Source organism: Syngnathus typhle, linkage group LG15 (genome assembly GCF_033458585.1).
Source record: "Syngnathus typhle isolate RoL2023-S1 ecotype Sweden linkage group LG15, RoL_Styp_1.0, whole genome shotgun sequence".
Taxonomy (NCBI): Eukaryota; Metazoa; Chordata; class Actinopteri; order Syngnathiformes; family Syngnathidae; genus Syngnathus; species Syngnathus typhle.
Genome location: NC_083752.1, coordinates 995,524 through 1,013,642, shown reverse-complemented (window position 1 = coordinate 1,013,642; position 18,119 = coordinate 995,524). Strand labels below are relative to the sequence as shown.

General features: G+C 48.8%; 4 protein-coding genes and 2 long non-coding RNA genes across 18 annotated transcripts; 1 reads left to right on the top strand and 5 right to left on the bottom strand.

Annotated features, from left to right (window-relative positions):
* Positions 1-1,935: 1,935 nt before the first annotated feature.
* LOC133168553 (heterogeneous nuclear ribonucleoprotein A/B-like) lies at positions 1,936-5,077 on the bottom strand. Of its 3 annotated transcripts, XM_061300185.1 has the most exons (9): positions 4,922-5,077; positions 3,762-3,951; positions 3,518-3,686; positions 3,289-3,447; positions 2,974-3,105; positions 2,791-2,902; positions 2,537-2,695; positions 2,377-2,461; positions 1,936-2,310 (listed from the first exon to the last, which is right to left on the bottom strand). In XM_061300185.1, exons 2-8 carry the CDS (start codon positions 3,929-3,931, stop codon positions 2,394-2,396), a joined length of 969 nt encoding a protein of 322 aa, XP_061156169.1. In that variant the 5' UTR covers positions 3,932-3,951; positions 4,922-5,077; the 3' UTR covers positions 1,936-2,310; positions 2,377-2,393. The 3 variants fall into 3 exon arrangements, with proteins under 3 accessions (XP_061156169.1, XP_061156167.1, XP_061156168.1); XM_061300183.1 differs by lacking the exon at positions 2,377-2,461; XM_061300184.1 differs by lacking the exons at positions 2,377-2,461; positions 4,922-5,077 and adding an exon at positions 4,800-4,918.
* An 85-nt stretch (positions 5,078-5,162) lies between these two features.
* On the top strand, positions 5,163-7,569 carry LOC133168555 (uncharacterized). The gene is made up of 3 exons (XR_009718234.1): positions 5,163-5,420; positions 5,996-6,299; positions 6,386-7,569. It is a non-coding gene; the product is annotated as an uncharacterized LOC133168555 (long non-coding RNA).
* Positions 5,771-7,144, bottom strand: LOC133168554 (maternal B9.10 protein-like). Of its 2 annotated transcripts, none has more exons than XM_061300187.1 (4): positions 6,972-7,144; positions 6,778-6,915; positions 6,365-6,652; positions 5,771-6,225 (listed from the first exon to the last, which is right to left on the bottom strand). In XM_061300187.1, exons 1-4 carry the CDS (start codon positions 7,142-7,144, stop codon positions 5,940-5,942), a joined length of 885 nt encoding a protein of 294 aa, XP_061156171.1. In that variant the 3' UTR covers positions 5,771-5,939. The 2 variants fall into 2 exon arrangements, with proteins under 2 accessions (XP_061156171.1, XP_061156172.1); XM_061300188.1 differs by having other exon boundaries at positions 6,379-6,652.
* On the bottom strand, positions 7,461-11,430 carry slc25a14 (solute carrier family 25 member 14). Of its 2 annotated transcripts, XM_061300182.1 has the most exons (9): positions 11,285-11,430; positions 10,198-10,391; positions 9,788-9,926; positions 9,587-9,681; positions 9,431-9,516; positions 9,274-9,369; positions 9,087-9,211; positions 8,754-8,967; positions 7,461-8,678 (listed from the first exon to the last, which is right to left on the bottom strand). In XM_061300182.1, the coding sequence occupies exons 3-9, from the start codon at positions 9,844-9,846 to the stop codon at positions 8,637-8,639; spliced, it is 717 nt and encodes a 238-aa protein (XP_061156166.1). In that variant the 5' UTR covers positions 9,847-9,926; positions 10,198-10,391; positions 11,285-11,430; the 3' UTR covers positions 7,461-8,636. The 2 variants fall into 2 exon arrangements, with proteins under 2 accessions (XP_061156166.1, XP_061156165.1); XM_061300181.1 differs by lacking the exon at positions 11,285-11,430 and having other exon boundaries at positions 10,202-10,400.
* Positions 11,431-11,605: 175 nt separating this feature from the next.
* Positions 11,606-12,761, bottom strand: LOC133168556 (uncharacterized). Its single transcript, XR_009718235.1, has 2 exons — positions 11,968-12,761; positions 11,606-11,814 (listed from the first exon to the last, which is right to left on the bottom strand). It is a non-coding gene; the product is annotated as an uncharacterized LOC133168556 (long non-coding RNA).
* A 345-nt stretch (positions 12,762-13,106) lies between these two features.
* Positions 13,107-18,029, bottom strand: LOC133168548 (dual specificity protein kinase CLK4-like). 9 transcript variants are annotated; one of them, XM_061300171.1, is made up of 14 exons: positions 17,715-18,029; positions 16,214-16,335; positions 15,508-15,761; positions 15,365-15,445; positions 15,168-15,291; positions 15,039-15,105; positions 14,822-14,935; positions 14,594-14,760; positions 14,427-14,521; positions 14,223-14,352; positions 13,996-14,078; positions 13,843-13,922; positions 13,663-13,753; positions 13,107-13,596 (listed from the first exon to the last, which is right to left on the bottom strand). In XM_061300171.1, exons 4-14 carry the CDS (start codon positions 15,416-15,418, stop codon positions 13,444-13,446), a joined length of 1,158 nt encoding a protein of 385 aa, XP_061156155.1. In that variant the 5' UTR covers positions 15,419-15,445; positions 15,508-15,761; positions 16,214-16,335; positions 17,715-18,029; the 3' UTR covers positions 13,107-13,443. The 9 variants fall into 9 exon arrangements, with proteins under 9 accessions (XP_061156155.1, XP_061156158.1, XP_061156153.1 ...); XM_061300174.1 differs by having other exon boundaries at positions 16,214-16,332; XM_061300169.1 differs by having other exon boundaries at positions 15,365-15,462; positions 16,214-18,029.
* Between the last annotated feature and the right edge of the window lie 90 nt (positions 18,030-18,119).

Genomic DNA, 18,119 nt, shown 5'->3' with positions numbered 1-18,119 from the left:
CCACGTCGTTCCTTCGTTTGCTTTCTCGGGTCAGCGGGTTTGTCCACGAGGCGGTTTTGGGCCGGTGGATCCTCATCTGGGTCAAAGGTGTGGAGAGCCACAGGGATGGAGGGAGGAGTCAAAGGATGAGTCAAGTGACAAAGCTCTCCAGCACACGAGAAGAGACGTGCACTGAACATTAGGTCCGAATCCATGCTCCCGTCCGTCACTATTCTCAGTCTCATTGATATGTACAGTAAATGCTTCCAACTTGCCTTTTTGTCTGCAGGCCAGGCCAAGATGGAGGGCAGCGCCGGCACGGAAAGCGAGCGGCTCGGATTCCCCCCGGAGGAGCGCAGGGGGCCCACTGACCCTATCCTGACGGCAGCCCGGCCGGCTTCTGCGCGGAACCTTCCACTTGGACCTACGCACGGGGGACAGAAAGGCCCAAGAGGTCAGAGAGCATCCCCACTGCGCCACTGGCGTAACTGCGAGGACCGTACGGAGACGACGCAGACGCTTGAAAACGCCTCAATTTCACATTGGATTGCTGGTTTGAGATTTACTTTTAATATTATTATTTTTAATAAACATTCATGTTAAAACTTGTCTGGTGTTTTATACCTTGTTTTTATATTGGCCGATTAAAACATAAAAATCTGACATTTGGTTAACTGCTTTATATGACACCTCATGGACACTTCAATAGGCACACTACCCGAGGTTTAAAAAAAAAGAAAAAGAAAGGGTTAATTGCATAATAAAAGCACTTTTAAGCATATGCTCTCACCTGGGATCGAACCAAGTTCTTGCCGAGCAAGAGCCGGCCGGTGTCATCAACCAGTCAGCTATTTAGACTTGGCAGCTCAAGATCGTCTGCACTGTTTTGTACCAGTGATGTGCATTCCACTTTCCGAGTGAACTGAATCTTTAGAATCGGTTCACTCAAAATATTTGTTCAAAAGAATCGTTCGCTAAACTTTCTTATTTATTCATTTATTTATTTTACCTCGTGTAGTGGACCAAAATATCCCATGATTAACTGTCTAAATAATTGTGAATAATTTAAAACTATTCTACTTGTTAATACCTACGCGCAAAATGGAAAAAAAATCCGATATTCTAACCGGAGATTGACCTCATTTTCACATGGTCCTTCCTTGTTTACATTTTGCATTTGACACTGACAGCTGTCAAGTGCCACGTTAGGGCTCTGCTTGTGTACGGTTTTCTTTTGTAAGTTTAACTTTGGGTACTTCGAAAGTGTCATTTTAAATTGTACTTTGCTAGGTGTTTGTGTTTTGACACAAAATCCTAACCCTAACCTTAGCTCTAACCCTAGCTCTAAGGATGTGTATGGTTATATGGGCCAGCACACGAGCAACTGTGTTGCACATTTTCTATGATAAAATAGAGCCTAGAGCACTAACCACCACCCTATGGAAGCCCCGCTCATACTGCATGGAACATGTATGGTTTTATGGAGCAGCTCACAAGCCAATAGTACACACCAATGAAGACTCCACAGCAGATGTCATCACATCTGTCCAAAAAACGCAACAAGCTTACCATTGGAAAAACGTATTCTTTTTTAAATGTGTAAAACAAAAATCCCAGTGCACAAGTATCCTCTTACATGCTCGCATTATTGATTGAGTGTAACAAAGAAATAATATATATTTTAAATTTAAATATAGATATTTTACAATATATAATTGAAAATTGTAACTTTATAATTACTTCAATGAACGAATGAATATACTAGGTCATCAAATCTGAAAATTGTAACTTTATAATTACTTCAATGAACGAATGTATATACTAGGTCATCAAATCAGTGTCAGTTGAGTCTGTCAACTCCGATGCCTGTAGTTAAGGTCCAGCGGGTGTCAGCAGTCAGCGAGCGGCACAGTGTCAATACAGTTTGCCAATGTGTCGGGACGACACGGAAGTGAAAAAGGTTACAATTTGTTTTTTATTTGTCAAAAAAGCTCCTTTACAGTGCCAAGACGCCCAACCTGTAAAGCTAGCTGACATGTAAAATACCCTTAGCAATACATTAGAATCAAAACAGGTACCAAAAAGTACAGTCAAATTACACTTCCTTTCAATGGAAATGTTGGGGGGGAGGGACAAAAAAAACTGGAAGAAAAACAAAACAAAAAAACACTGAAGGGAAAAGTAAATCCTAAAAAATGAAAGCATACCATTAAAAAAAAAAAAAAAACATGGAAAAGTTTCATTTCTGATGTTTTCTGTACAAATGGTCTTCTGTCATAAAAGGAGTCACCGCCGCCGCTGCCGCCGCGTTGGTTTGTTTCTTGCTGGATTCTGAGGAGCAAAAGAACAAGGCCGTCAGTGGGTTAGCCGCGTTCCAGAGGACAGCGGATGACGTACCTGCCGCGTTGCGCGCATCAGTATGGCTTGTAGGTGCTCTGGTGGCCCCGTCGAGGAGCCTTGCCGTAACTGGCGCTGCCCTGGCCTGTCGGCGACCGCACGCACGCAAAATGTTTGTGGACGCGTCAAATAGGATTGGGAGCAATTGGGCCGTACGTACTGTAGTCGTATCCGGGATATCCGTAGTAGCCTCCGGAGGGGTAGTCGTAGCCCCCGTAGCCGCCGTAGCTGCCGTAGCCTTGGCCGCCGTAGCCTTGACCGCCGTAGCCCTGCTGATAGTAGCTTCCATAGCCGCCCTGGTTCCAGCCCTGGCTCTGGCCTGCAAAGTCACCCCCCCACCGTTAAGCACTTTGCGCTAGCACTTTTGTTTGGCTGGCTGTCTGTCCGTCCGCCCGTCCGCTTCATATGACCCACCTCCGCGTCCTCCTCGGCCACCGTAGCCACCGCCGCCGCGTCCTCCGCCGTATTGCTGCTGCTGTTGCTGCTGCTGGTACACTTCCTTGGGTTGGGCGATCTTCAACTCACACTGTCGAGGCAAGCGGAACGTTCAAACACCCACGCGAGTGACGGTCTTGGCCGACCGACAAAGTGACTGACCCTGCCGCCCTCTATGTTGTGGAACTTCTTTTCCAAGCACTTCTTGACGCTGGCTTCGTCTTTGTACGTGATAAAGATGAAGCCCCTCCTCTTCTTCGACTTGGGGTCCAGGGGGAGCTCAATGGTTTCGATCTGAAATACGCCAACACGAACGTCAGTTGTTGCAATACCATTTCATCTTTGTTTTGTCTTGAGTGACAACAAAAAAATCTGTTGAATGGAAAGTGACAATTTCCTGGCCAATCCGTTCTTGAATTGCATTAAAAAAAAAAGAGAGAGAGAGAGAGAGAGAGAGAGAGAGTCCACACGTCTCACCTCTCCAAAGGCCCCAAAGTGCGCCCTTATGCTCTCCTCAGTGGCTTCTGGATTCAAGCCGCCCACAAAGATCTTCTTGACGGCCTCCTTCTTCATGGCCAGGGCCCGCTTGGGGTCGATCTGGCGGCCGTCCAGTTTGTGCTGGCTCTGCTCCAGCACCTGCAAAGCACACCCGGTAGGTCAGCGGCGAGTTGGGTGCCTTCTATTTCTGCTAGCGCTCCCTCCCCACCTTGTCCACGCTGGCCGAGTCCTTGAAGAGCACAAAGCCAAAGCCGCGGGAGCGCCCGCTGGCCGTGTCGATTTTGATGGTGCAGTCCGACACCTCGCCAAACTTGCTGAAATAGTCCTTGAGGTCTTTCTTGTTGGTCTCCCAGCTCAGGCCGCCCACAAACATTTTGCTGGAGAAGAGAGGAGGAACGCTTGCTAATCTTATTCAGGATTTGCAAAATGAACCAAGACAAATGGACATTTACCCGGCATCCTCTTCGCCTTTGCTGGCGTCAATTTTGCCGCCGTCTGCCTGGCTGTCATCGTTGTCGTCGTCAGCCATCAACTCGGCTTCGGCGGCGTCGTTCTGCTCCTCGTCGCCCTCGTTGCCGTTCTGCTCTGAAGTCTCCATGAGCAGAATGTCAGAGTCGGCCATCGTGAGGGTGGATTGCTAACCTGATATGAGATTTGGGGCGGTGCAGAACCACATTGTTTTAGTCGAATGGGGCCCCATTCAAGCCATTAAGCCAAGATGAGTTAGAAATGATCATTTCATTGTTTTGAGTCAAGCGCACAAGATTTAATCGTACTCAAAAGAAGCATGTCTGTGGCGACGGGAGAATAGTGCAGGTTTTTAAATAATAACTAGGAGAAATGTAGGCTAAATGTCAACATTAGTATTAATGTATTTTAACGAACATTCCTTCCAAATAATGGAACCCCCAAGGTTGGACATCAAGGTTGAACCATTTTCTAATGAGTGACGAATTCTAAGATGAAGCATATTTGAAAGACTTCAAAGATTATAAAGCGTGCTTTCAACGTTGAGCCCTAACTGACTTGAAAGAATAACGGGGGGGGGGGGGTGCGCTTCCCATTCAAACGCACGCTTGCTTGTTTGCTTTCCACACAGACAGAAACATGCACATCATTTTCCTTTTGCATTCGATTAGGAATTGCAATGGCGTTTTAGTCAAAGTCGGACGAGCGTGGTTTCCATCCACCTAGCAACGTCGGCAAATGTTTGGCAACAATAAGACGGCTAGTCGGATGGATGGCAACGAAGCGCGCTCGGGGAAAGTAGCAAGGCCCCGGCCGTCCGTCCGTAAGTAAGACTACACATGACATACGTCGCACGGGAATCAAGTTAAGTCACAACGACGACGATCGAGACGTGCAATTCAAGTGGAAATTCTAGGCGGCAGGCAGCCGTGCTAACAATTCATTCATTCGCCATACGCAACGCCATGAGCTTGAATGTATAGCGCCACTGTTAGCCTAGCTAGCCGATAGCATTGTCTTACCGCTCCAAAAAATGCACAATTCAGCTGAAATCAGAGGGTAGACCAGAACGCGAATAGCGGCATACGGGCTCCGACTGTTAGGCCCGAGCCCTTAAACAGACACAAATACGCAATTGTCTTACTTTAAGAAAGGGGGGAAACGCGGGAGACGCCGGATCTCAGCTCAAAATGGACACTCCAAATTCGCCGCTAACTCGTGGCTCTTTATATACAACCGGATGTGACCAAGCTCCACTGCGCGTTCCAATAACGATGCTCCCGATTGGGCAGAAGAATGGCGCGCGCGAATAAGGGCGCCGCTCCATTGGCCTGACGGCAGCCGTAGACCTGTGACGTCAAGGCGGCGGCGACAGAATGGCCTTCCTGTAGGATTGCTAATTTGCCATTTCCGGTCCGGTGCTGTCCTGTCGTCTGTCTGTGTGTGTGTGTGTGTGTGTGTGTGTGTGCGTAGAAAACTGTTAGCATTTCATAGTAGCAGATCGAGTTACTTGTTGCGGTTCTGTCTGGTAGTAGTATGCCAAACTTGTTTCATGAGTGATAACGAGCATAACGATTAAGTCGTTCCCGAAGCTTACTTGGTAGCTTGGCCTCTTGCACAATAACAGCGTCAAATGGCAACCGGTGGGTGGCACAATTGCAAAAGCACCGTTGTTTACTTCTGAAAAGTATTTATTGAAATCAGCAGACAAAATCGACAACAGATACATGAAATGGACCAGAAATACAATGGCGGAAATACGAGTTGGACTGAAGCTGATGGAATTCGAGGATCAACTCTTAGTCGTACAAAGTTGTTGGCATGAATTTAAACTTGATGGAAGCACTCCTGCAAGCCAGTCATCTCCCACCATCTAGAAACTTTAGCTTCTTTTCAGACAAATGAATGTAGGAGAAGTTCTTTGCTATTCATACAGTGCAAACATGACATGACATTGTTGGCACATAAAAATGGAAGAAAAGAAAGGTCAACATTTTGAAATGAGCACCTTTTATTTTGCACAATTGTGTTACTTTATTTAGTTACTGGAGATTAAAAATACATTTACAGTTAGAATTAGTTAAAAAGCACTTGTGTCAAGACGGTTAAAAAAAAAAAAACACCGAAAAAAACCCTCATTTGGACAAATGGAAAATTCTGCTTTAAAGATACACAAACAGTCCTTTGACTTTTTTGGGGAATTTCTTTTCTTCTCCAGAGATACGGAAAGTTTTAGGAGCGGGACTTGCTGACCCAGTGGTACTTATCCACGCGGGGCCCGGTGAAGGTGAACAAGGTCCGGTCGGAATAGAAACCTTTGGAGCCCGCCAGCTGCTGCGGTGAGAGAGGAGGAAGTGGGACGAGAGGCGGGAAGGCGTCCCCGCCCAACGGCTTCCTCCTAGGGTAGGTGAGCCACGTCCGGGGGGCGCCGGGAGCAAACTCGCTGAACTGAGAGAGGAAGAAGTAGGCAAAAAGACCCAAATTCATATTCCAGGATTTCTTCCAGGCTGGAAAGTCCCAAGGTACAAATACTCTTTTTTTAGTGATTCCAGGAATTTTTTTATGATCGCATGGAAGTAGTCTTTACCTGTGCTGACTTACCCGGTAGACGCTATTGGGGTTGTTAACAGTCGGGATGCTTTTGGCTTCGGCAAAGAGAGCAGAGGGGCTGCGGCGGCGCTCTTCTTCTTCCTCCTCCTCCTCCTCCTCCTCCTCCCCGCCGCCACCATTACCGTCCTCATCCGAAGAACTCTCCGAGGGCACTTCCAGGCTGGCGCGTTCCACCGCGTCGTGGACTCGCCGGGAAAACTGGCCACGGGCGTGTCGACTGCCGTCCACAACCGAGATGGAGAAGGGGGCGCTGTGTTCGCCGTACCTGCCACAGATGTCTCAGGTTAAAAGCAGGTCACAAACAAACAATTTCAGGCAGAGCTTAGTCAATCAATTATCAAGCCATCAGTCATCACAAACCTCAGGCTCGGTGGATGCGCAACGGCCTACCTGCACGACACCTCGCCGGGGTCGACCCACACGGTGAGCTCCCGAGGTAGGCCCAGGTCCTCGTAGCGCACGCCGCTTCTCGCGCACACCTTCTGAAGCACTGGATCCTGTCGTTGTAACCAGTTCATCCGCAGGCACCTGCAAAACAAACAGGCTTGAGACAAATCCCTTTGAAATGACATCTCCAAGCCTACCTGTAGGCCTGGCCCTTGGCGGGCACGTCCGGGTGCCAGTGGTTCTTGTAGCTCTCAAACAAGGCCGACGTGAGCGCGGCGGCAAAGCGCTCGCGGCCGTCCTCGTCCAGGCATCCGTAGCGCTTGACCAGGCGGCCCACGAAGAACACGGTGGCGGCAATTTCCTCCTTCATAGCGTCGAGCGTGGTTGCAAATCAAAGCACCTGAAAGGACAAGACTGACTCTCGGCTAAAACCAGATAAAAACGTGTAGGGTGCTCCTACTAGTCAAGTAAAAGTCAAGGAGAAACGGCAAGCAAACATATTTGCTGTTGGAGCTCCGCACAAACGGCAACTTTCTTGCCCCGAGTTAAGAAGTCAACTGCTGTCCACAGCGGGGACACCTGTTGACGCCTCGCTTAATTGGAGGAGGCGGAGAAAATCATCCCATTGGTTCAGAGCAAATGGAACATTTCCAATTCGACAATACCAATGACAAAGAAAAAATATATACCACTGAATCCTTTTAATTATTATTTGGAGTGTACAGTACGTGTACATAGATTGAAGCCATTAAATGACTCACAACAGATGAGAAACAACAAACCCCCATTCAAAACTTCCACCAAAAAATAAAATCCCTCCGCTTCGACAAGCGCTAAAGTAAAACCAACACCAACGAAGAAGCGCTCGCCCGCCCGCCCGCTCTCTGTTGCAATATTCATAAATTGAGTGTGGCCTTTATAAAATCCATTTGAGGACCTATCAAGTAGATTTCAGTACTCTTATTCAATGCAACAAAAGGCAAGTCTAAGGGAATGAATGAGTGGCCATGATGACGTGACGCGCCAGATTGCAAAACTGCGAGTGTTCACTGTGTTGGAATTGTGTTGGGGGAAAAATAAAAATAAAGACGCCGCCTTGATTGACATGTGATCCGACGAGAGGAATAAATACAAGTGTCAAGCAACTCGCCAAAATAAATAAGCATCAAACAAAACACATTAAATAAGCCGCCACACTCTGACAATACACACACACACATACACACACGTTTGTGTAAGACAAAGTGAAATCATTCAATGAAAAGTGAGCCCATGTTTCGGTACGACAAATGCGTCCCAACGTCTGCACTGCACCAGTCACAGCCACAGACTAGATGATGCAGGCAAAACAACTTTTGGCACTCCTTTCGAGCTGTGAAGCGCATCAGTCTATATACGTGTGTGTCGGTGCCACAGAAAAGGCTTTGGCTCAGATTGACGTCAGTCGGGCTTTTTGCCCATCTCCGGCCAACAACATACAAGTATGGCACCTTGCCACGGAGAAGGACGTTTCAAGGCTCGCGGATGCGCGTCACTTGGATGACCAAAACACCTTGGAAGAAAAATGGAGCTTCAAACTCACCTGGTGTGCGGCAGTAACCAGGTTCTAACTCACTCTCCTGCTAAAATGTAGCTGCCTGCTCTCAGTGCTCATGACTGTGGCGAAAACAGAATCGATAATCAACCGTGAAGAAAGAGCAAACTAAAGAAGAAGAAAAAATACACGAGGTGACGGATGAGTGTGCGGGGAGGTCGGCCCATGCTGGTAGAGGAGAGCGCGAAGCCGGCCAGTACTTCTGCGTCCCGGCCGACACAGTCCGACCGACCGACCGATCGGTGGCGTTGCGACTGGCCTTCCTCGCTTACAACGGGAGCTTCTTCAGCTGCTCGAAGGTGATGAAGAACTGAGCTGTCGGTGAAGGAAATCGAGCACGAGTGACAAAAGCCATTTGGCTTTCTCCTGTGCGCGCAAAGGATACGATGATGTTCCAAGGGCCCAGCCGCAGCCAGTTGGGCCAGAAGCCTTTGTAGAGCGCAAAGAAGCCCTCGTTCCTCCACGTCTGCATCACGCCGTCCAGCGTGCCTTTGTACATGGGCGCCCCCGACAGCACGCGCTGGTTCATCATGCGTGTGCGCACCACGTCCACGGGGTTGGAGGCCAGCGCCCCTGCCAGGCCGCACGTGAAACTGGAGCTGCGCCCAAAAGAAAGCTCGCTGAATCCACTCCAGTTCCCGACCGCAACAAGCGCGTTGTCAATTGAATGAGTTCTTATGATTAACCTGGCCCCGCCTGCTGCACTGCGACGACTTACATGAAGTGTGTCAAAATGGTGTCGCCCATGACGCCGGATCGGAGGAGGTGCTTCTTTGTGATGTCGTAGACGGGGAGTTCAACGCCGACGACGATGGCGGCCCTCTGCGCCGTGGGAATGACGCCCTGAGGAGCGACGTGTCAATGGAAGCGGGCAAATTGTTTCAGCGGCTTTCCCACTCACTCACTCGCCACAGGCCTCTGGTGCCTTCCGTCTGGTAGATGTTGATGAAGTTGGACATCATGCTGCCTTGCAGCAAACTGCCCTGCGCTTGCATTCGGATCTACAATGGCAATTATTATTGTTCAAAGATTTTGTCCGTCGCTCAACCAACGGTCGGTCACCTTGAGCACGTCTGTGGGATTGGCCAGCGAGGACGACAGGACGCCGGAGACCACTCCGCAGAAGACGTTGATGACCATGGTCTCGTCTGTCACCAAACAAACATGGACACTTTGAAAAAATGGAAACCAAAAAGTACAAGGTCTTGTGCCGCTGACCTTCTGGGTGAGTGACAAAAAGCCTCTTCAGCGAGTTATAGGTTCCGATCTTGATGGTCCCGTAAGACGCTTGCCTCAACAGGGCAGGTGAGATGCTGCAACGGAAGACGTTTTTGCTTGCAATATTAACATAATTCCAAAAGTTCTCGGGTGTCGTTAGAAGATAGCTTTCGGCACGGACTCGACGGACAAGTCCTTTACCCTGAGTAAAGCGCCCGGACGCCCTCCTCTTTCCCGATCCTGAACAGGGCGTGGAACATGCCTCTGTAGCGCACCTCCGTGTACTGGGACTGACCCTGCACCTGGAGCCGGGTCTTTGTCAGATCGATGGGGAACGTGCCTACAAATACAAATGCATCACGAGCAATGAGGTCCAAATGAAGCAGTTACCAGGAACCGTACCATGTCCATTGAAGTGAAGCCAAATCAACCGTTGAATCGGTGACATGATTATGCACAAAAAGGATCAACTCGATATTATGAAATGAAAAGACATCTGATTTTGGAATGGGCCTTTTCTAATTCTCAAAACTAAGAATTGATGGCACTGCTTTTGCATGAGACCGGTGTGCCATCCAAAACCTCTTTCATTCCATTGAAAAGACAATCACCTACTAAATTCGGCGACGATCGAAGCCATTCCACCGTAGATAAACGGCTTCCAGTTCAGGTTGGCCATCTCCACTGTGGGGGCTCCGGCGGCGGCGGCGGCCCCTGCGGCGGCGGCGGCGGCGGCTGCCTCTGCTTGCTGCAGCCCGCTCAGGAACAACAGCAAGCCGGCCAGGCACAGGTCCACGCAACAGCGCTGTGACAGCAGGCGAACAAGCACGGCAAAAAACATGATGCGACCGAGATCGGTGGGCTCTCCCTCATCAGCATCAGCATCAGCACCTGCACCCGCATCCGAAAGCACACTGCGGCCGGAAACTGACACGGGGCGTCGTCACGACGGCCGCATCGCTGCCGCCATTAGCTGTCAGCTATGTCAATCAAACGCCTGCACAATTCTACTGGAGGAGAACGAACGTCGTTGAACGACAGTGGAAAATAACTGGAATTCATTTGGATTTTTTTCTTCTTTTTTTTTTAATCCAGCCACCCAAATGGTTGAATGAATACAGGTACGGCGCCGATATTTCCACAACCGGGAAACATCGGCTGCATCGCTCCGATTGGCTGTCCACCATGTCAAGCAAATGTTTACGCCAGTCTATTGGAGGAGGGCGAAGTTGGCGAACGCACGTCGAACGCCAACACCAACAACTCCTTTCTTTAGTGAGTCACAAAAGTGACAAGGCCAGGAAATTACACGTCACGTCATTACAAATGTAATTCAATATCCATAGACAAGCCAGACAGCAAGCCGCCGGCCGACAAGAAAGAAGAGAACAACTCTCATTGGTTGCCCGTCAAACGCTCCGCGATTCTATTGGTCCAAATCGAACCTCTCTGAACCATTGTCGATTGAAACACCAATTGAACTTCTTTATCAAGTCCCAAATCCTGCCGAGTACATTAGAATTGGACCATGAACATTTCTTACTTATGGTTGAAATTTTACAGTAAAATGGGAGAAATTCACATAGAGCGCCGTCGTCGTGAGTTAGCTCTCGTCGGCTAACACTTGATGGAGATTACCAGCAGCCTGTTGGATGGCTTCCAAATACTTCCCGATACAAATAGATTGTGTTTACATACCTGAAGAGAGTCAATCGGATCGACAAACTCCCACGTTGCTCGCTCGCTCGCTTTCCTCAAGCGTTTGACTTCGAAAAAGAAACTTGTTAGCTGTCGCGCTTGGCTCGTCTCCAAATAAGCTAATGTTAAACTGACGGAAAGGACACATCTTGGGTTTCCGGCTTACACTTTCAAAGTAAATCGGCTGGCTGACTCGTCCGATGCAAGGTCAGGACAAGATTGGTGTTTTCAAACAACTGGGGTGCTGCTTATTGTACGAGGTCAAGTTCATTTGTACCTTTTAATCCAACAAATATGTTAAATAAAGCCGACAGAGAAAGCAAATAATCGACCGAGTTTAATAGTGTTCAAAGAATGACAAGCATTTTCAACAACGTGGCAAAAGGATTACACCGCAGCAGAAAGAAAGAAAGCGCTTCTTTTGCCCATTTCATCACCTTTCCACATTTTCTGCTGTGGTCATTCACAGAGCGTTCCGCAGCAGATGGGTGATCCTCTTGGAAAGCTGCTGGAAAAGCCCCATCAGGTTGCTATGGCGACATACGGAACAGTGTGAGCGAGCGAGCGTCTTCAAGAAATGGACTGCCAAGTATTGGGGGGCTGGGGCTACTCGTTAAAAATAACCATCTGAAGCTATTAAGAATATATTTAAAAAGAAAAAAAAATGCGAGTAAAAGTCTCACCGGGGTCCGGCCGAAGTTCCGCTGTGGCGTTTGTGTTGACGGCAGAAAACCTTGGCCGCACGCTGAAGGCAGTACACCAGCCCGGCCACGAGAGGGCTCTTCAAGGACATCTTCTTTCAGTCTGCAACTCAAGCGAATACCGACAACGGACGGCAAAGGCGCAACGTCGAGCTAGCTCATCAGTGAAATGGGAGCATTGAAGTGCATAGCTAAAGAAAAAGAACTTCTCTTTCATACTCCTTATTTCCAGCAATAGCCATAAAAGTACCCATGTCACTTCATTCCCATTCCATAGCTTATATTTGCTCCATTTGAGTTGCATTGAATTGGTCTTTATTTTTGCTTTCATTTCTATTAACACATTTTAATATAAGTATGTCATTAGTTTACTTTTATTTGAAACATTAGATTCCATCACTTTTATTCATTAGAGTTTTCTTCATATACTCGAGTAGACCAGTAGTTCTTTCTGTTGCATTTACTTGACGTATCTACCAAAATCTAGTCATTTTACATTTCATCATTTTCGCAACAAACAAACACACACACACACACAGCACTGCAACACCCTCTGCTTACCAATTCGTCCTCAAGAAAAGCTCCTGCTTGGTTACAAAAGGGATGTCGGGAAAAAGGTGTTGTCTGGAGGTGCAAACAGAACCCAAAGCGGAACCCTAACCTTGTGCCCGTGGCCCACCGGCCAGCCACAATAAGTGCTGAGGTGGCGCTTTCCAAAAGGTCCTGAAAGGTCCAGTGGCGCTTGGATAACATTGATGCATTGTGTCAGATGTGGCGGGCGGGCGGGCGGGCGGGGGGCTATTTATGGGTGTGTTTTGGGGAAAGGGGAGGTCGGGGTGGCAGGTCGCTAAAAAGCTCTCGGGTTGCTGTGAAGCCTTTCGTCCAAGTCATGTAAAGCTGATAAACGAAATGACACCACCACCAACGAGGCAGTCAAAAGTCACTTGACCTGTTTTTTTTCCCAATCTTTACTCTTCTTCTATGGAAATCTCGGACCCAGCTGAGTAGGTGAAAAGTTGGTCATCTAATCAGCCGAGGCACGACGTCTGAACTTGCAAACCGGAATGTATTTCCATTCCATCATTGAGTTTGCAAAATGAATTTTTTTGTCAGACATAACATAAAGCACTGTATCCACAACACATTTATTTTGTTATGATGGTGACCAGATGTCTTCTTCAGCATCCAATCGTCTCTTTTGGTCAATTTGACGTTGCTACTGTAATTGCATCTGGTCTGGGTCCCTTAACCAAATAGTAAGCATTGACTGCACTCTACTGTACTGTACTGCACTGCACTGTACTGTACTGTACTGTACTGCACTGTACTGTACTGTACTGTACTGTACTGCACTGCACTGCACTGCACTGCACTGCACTGCACTGCACTGCACTGCACTGCACTGCACTGCACTGCACTGCACTGCACTGCACTGCACTGCACTGTACTGTAGGTTCGTTAGCTTGGCCTTTGTTTCTCCAGTCTGGCCGCTTGGAAAAAGGGGTGCCACAGCGCCTCCTCCAGGGTGATGCGCCGACTCACGTCCAACTCCAGCATGCGGGCCAGAAGGTCCAACAGCTGGCGCTCATCCTCGCTGCGCCCCGGCAGGCTCTGGCAAAATAGACCGGAGCCGCATATGACTTCCTGCGGCACTTTCTGCCCGACTTTCCGACGTACCTTGAGAGGCCTGCAGTGTTTTCGGACGTACCGGCCCGAGGAGCTGCCTTCGTCCCAGTCCAGTCGCTCATTGAGGACGTAGTGTTGCTTTCTGAACAAGTCATATAAAAGGAGTGAAATGAGCGGATATTTTGGGAAAAAAATTAATTAAAAAATGGGTGTTCCGCTCTTCTGTGGTACCTGGTTTGTTTCAGCATGTGCGGCGGGATGGGTCCCAGAATTGTCTCCATCATGGCCAGATGCTCCCTGCTGTCATGAGTCTGGAACAACACACGGGAAGAGAAAGCACTTTTTTCAGAGCGCTGGCGTTAGTAAGTCGCCATTGGTTCATACCGGGAAGAGCGTGTGTCCCAAGTAGTACTCCATGAGAACGCAGGCCAAACTCCAAACGTCACAAGATTGATTCCAGCCTAACTCTGAGCGCAAAAATAGAATCGATATTAGTTTCCTTTTTACATTCTCTTTCATTCGCTCGGAACCAACCGTGCGGACGATACAATAGAGGAGTATTTTTCTTTTTAATAATTTGAGCTTCCATTTTTGTGGCTGTTCATACCGACCGAGTATGATTTCCGGAGCTCGATAGTGGCGCGTGGACACTAAGGGTGGGTGATGCTGGTGGTCGAAAACGGCGCTGCCAAAGTCCACCACCTTTACATCGGGACTCCTCGTCTTCCTCTTGTCAAGTTTCTGATGCACCAAAATGGTTTTGCTTCAGCTTTTATTCGGGAGTTGAGGGCAACCACGGGGGCGAGAGCCTTTACCATCCGCTCGTTGTATTTCACGTCGTAGTCGGAGCAGACAAACAAGATGTTTTCCGGTTTCAGATCAGTGTGGGTCAGTTTATTGCGATGCAGGACTGGGGGAGAAAAAAAAAAACACAAAAGGAAATGGAGGCCGAGCAAAAAAGAAAAAAAAAAAAAGTACTCACAGCTGACGGCTTGGAAGATCTGAAAGGCCATGTGTCGGATCTGCTCCACGCTGAACGGCAGGAACTGGTTTTGCCGGAGGACCTCGTAGGTACTGCGTCCCAGGAGCTCGAAGACCAGACACACGTGGCCTCGGTGCTCAAAGCAGTCCAACATCCGCACGCAAGCGCTGGCGAGAAACACCAAGATGGAATGGCGGGCCTTCTCTCACCAGCTGCGAGTCAACTCACAATCTGTTGTCGTCGTCCAAGGTGTTGATCTCCTCCAGGACGGCGATCTCGCATTTGGCCGCCCGCTGGAAACTTTGGCTGTTGCGCACGATCTTGACTGCCACGCGAGTGTCTCTAAAAGGTAAACACACGGTTGAATGAGCCTCTGATCCTTTTCAGCCACGTTGAACTAGGGCTGCTTTTCAGAAGCCAATTTACAAATGAGCATCCAGCTTACGTGTCTCGGTCGATACACTCGGCCACTTTTGCGAAGGCTCCCTCTCCCAGCGTGGACACCACCTCATCTGGGAACGGACATTTGTTGAACATCTCCGAGGGACATCGGAAGGGAAAAGCACGTACGTACAGCGTTGCTTAATCACGAGGCCGACGTGGTAGAGCAGGTGACCTTGGTCTTCGTCGCTGCCGCCGCTCTCGCCGGCTGGACTCCTGGGAAGTGGGCGGTCGTCGCGGAGGTCGGTGGACTCCGGCTGGGGTGAGGCAGTCAGCGAAAGAGGCCATTTTTGACATTTACCGGCCATTCCAATCTCAAATATTCCATACAGAGTCGTGAGGATCCGTAGAGCTGTGCCGGTTGTCACTTGCGCTCCTCTTCATCTCAACTTGGACTGAGTTTGGCTCAGTCTACCAGAGAAGACAAACTGGAGATCAAATGGTCAAGTGGCAAAAGATGTGTGTGGAAATACCTAAGCAAGAATCCAAGTCCTGCTCTTTCCTGCCCATGGCGTTAAGGCTTCGGGGTGGCGTCGCCCTTCTTTGGGCAGACTTGACACCTGGACGGGCTCAGGTGGGTCCACAGATCACATGTTGCCACTGTCATCTGTTTCCTTTTAGCCGCCACTCAAAAATTCCAAAACCACTTTTGGCAGTGTTGATGCCAGCTTGACAATGCGCTACGCTTTTCCTCATGTGGGCCAAGGCCTCGGCCCGCCACCCGCTTCTACAAATAGCAAACATAACATTGGCGGCCGGGGACCCCCTTCAGGGCCTCTCTCGCCCAAAAACCCAAATCAATGGAGGGCATACGATGAGGCGGACTGTAAATTGGCAGCGAGGGAGACGGCGCTTGGCTTGGCTTGGCCCACATGCAGCATTGTTGTCACTGCCGGCAGGCCGTCGAGTGTAGCGAGCAGTGCGCGGGTCTCGTGTTTCCGTTATTTGAATTCCTATCTTATTTGCCATAATCCTTTACAATTGGACCGCTATGGCTTAAATTGTACAATATTTACACTCTATTGTCACTGCCACAAAAGGTTCATAGCATTCAGTTGAAATTTTGGGGGAACAACATAACTACAGGTAAATCCTAAACTTGATCACGTCAAAACTAATTCAACAAGAAACCATGCAATCATAACCTTACTGTCCATCTAAAAAAGTTTTTGTTCTCACCTGAATATGCCAAGCGCTGAATGAAGGTCACCGGTTGTGTTGTGTTGTGTGTGCTGCTCCTCTCGATCTGACGGCTCTTTGGGCTCTCCTGTCGCTTTGTTTGGACTCCAGTAGGCGGCCTGCTAAAAGGAGGGGGTATGGAAATGGCGTGAGCAGCGCAATAAAACAGAATGTTCTTCCTAAAGAAACAAGACGTGGGCCATTCGCTCAAAACACCTCAGCGATGGTAAAAGTCACAGGCAGCTGCAGTGAAAGGAGACACGGGTCGGAAGGTGGCGGGCGACGGACCGGGCGGAAAAACCACTGACCCCGACCGCCCCAGATGGCGGCCGTTGTAATTTTACGAGCAGATAACGGTGGAGTGATGTAAAGGTACACTGCATTTGACGAGGCGTCGTGGCTCCAGTTGGGCGTGGAAAATGTCAAAATGCGTCACTCGTTTACGACAAACACCGAATAGAATGTCGAATCGCATTCGTACAAGTTGAAAGCAACAAGACTAAAAAGTGATCAGGACAACACCATTGGCTTTCAGCAATTGCCTCATGGTCCGTCCTGCACTTTAGCCTCTGTTGGAGGTTAGGACATAACATGCAGAAGGAACAGAGCTATAGGTTGAAAAATCCAAAATGGAATTTCAAAACAAATAGCAACAAATCAAATAGTCATCATTGCATTCCACTTCAAAAGGCATGCCCAAGAGCATGATTGATTCGTTCAATTAGTGAGAGGAGGCCTTAAAAAGCTCAGCTCTCGTCAGCGCCGCTCCTATGGACGGACGGCTGGCTGGCTGTTAAAGCTCTTGGCTGGGATGAGACGTCCAGGGGACGGACCATTGATCAGCTAGATCTACAGTCAGCCGTTAATATCAATTGGCCTGCTTGGGAGCGCAAGAGTGATCGTCGGGGGCCGCCTGCCATCTTCTTGCTCACCGCCCTTTTCTTTTGTACCTTTGGCCAACTCGTGGGCTTCCTCAGGACTCCCACCGTTCTTTTGTTCCAATAGTTGCATACCTGCCAGATGTGTGCTACGGAAAATGACGCCCACTTTTGGAATACATAGGACTAAGAGTACAGGAGTTCCCACGTATCATCATCCTATCAGGCAGGTGTGTGATAAGGATTTCAATTCTTTTCTCGCACCCAACACATACGTGGGTTTGGCCTACAGAAAAGCAAATGGTTGAAAGGGTCCTCAGTGGCAGCCTCTCCGATCCGTAGAGCCAAAATGGGTCTCCAGGGAGTTTTGATCAGGTTGCCAATTATCAGAGTAGTTTTGCTACCTACCTACCTACCGGTGGGTGGTAGTCAGAAGATCCGAACAATAAGTCACAAGGAACCAAATCTATTAAGCTGAAGTGGCGAGAGAGAGAGAGCGCCAGAGAGAGCGCCAGAGAGCTTTTTACAGTGAGTTCAAAAGGGACAAGCAGTCTGTCTGGCTTCAATGTGAATCATGGTGACACTGTGTGTGCATGTTTGTGTGTGGAGGGAGTGCCGCAGACCGTATCTCAGCAGCAGAATCAGAGCCAGATCATCTCCCTCGCTCTCTCTCTCTCTTTGCTGCGATTACTGGAGTCAAAGAGAGCGCTGCGTCGCAGAGAACCAATTTTCTTAATGCACTGGCACACACACACACACACAGCACCACTGTTATTGATGAGGTAAATGGGGAGGGGGCAAAACAGGGCCCCACGTAGTGCTGGGAAATAGAGAGAGAAAGGATAGTGGAAGGACAAGCTGGACAAAGAGAGGGACAAGCCAGGCAAGGAAGGAGAAAAGAAAAAGAAAAAAAAAGGGGGGACGGGATGGAGCGCCAGATGTTGGAACGGGACATTCACTTGCAACGAGGGAACATTCAAAGACGGCTCCTTTAGATTGAAGAAAAGAGAGAAAGATGTACAACAGGT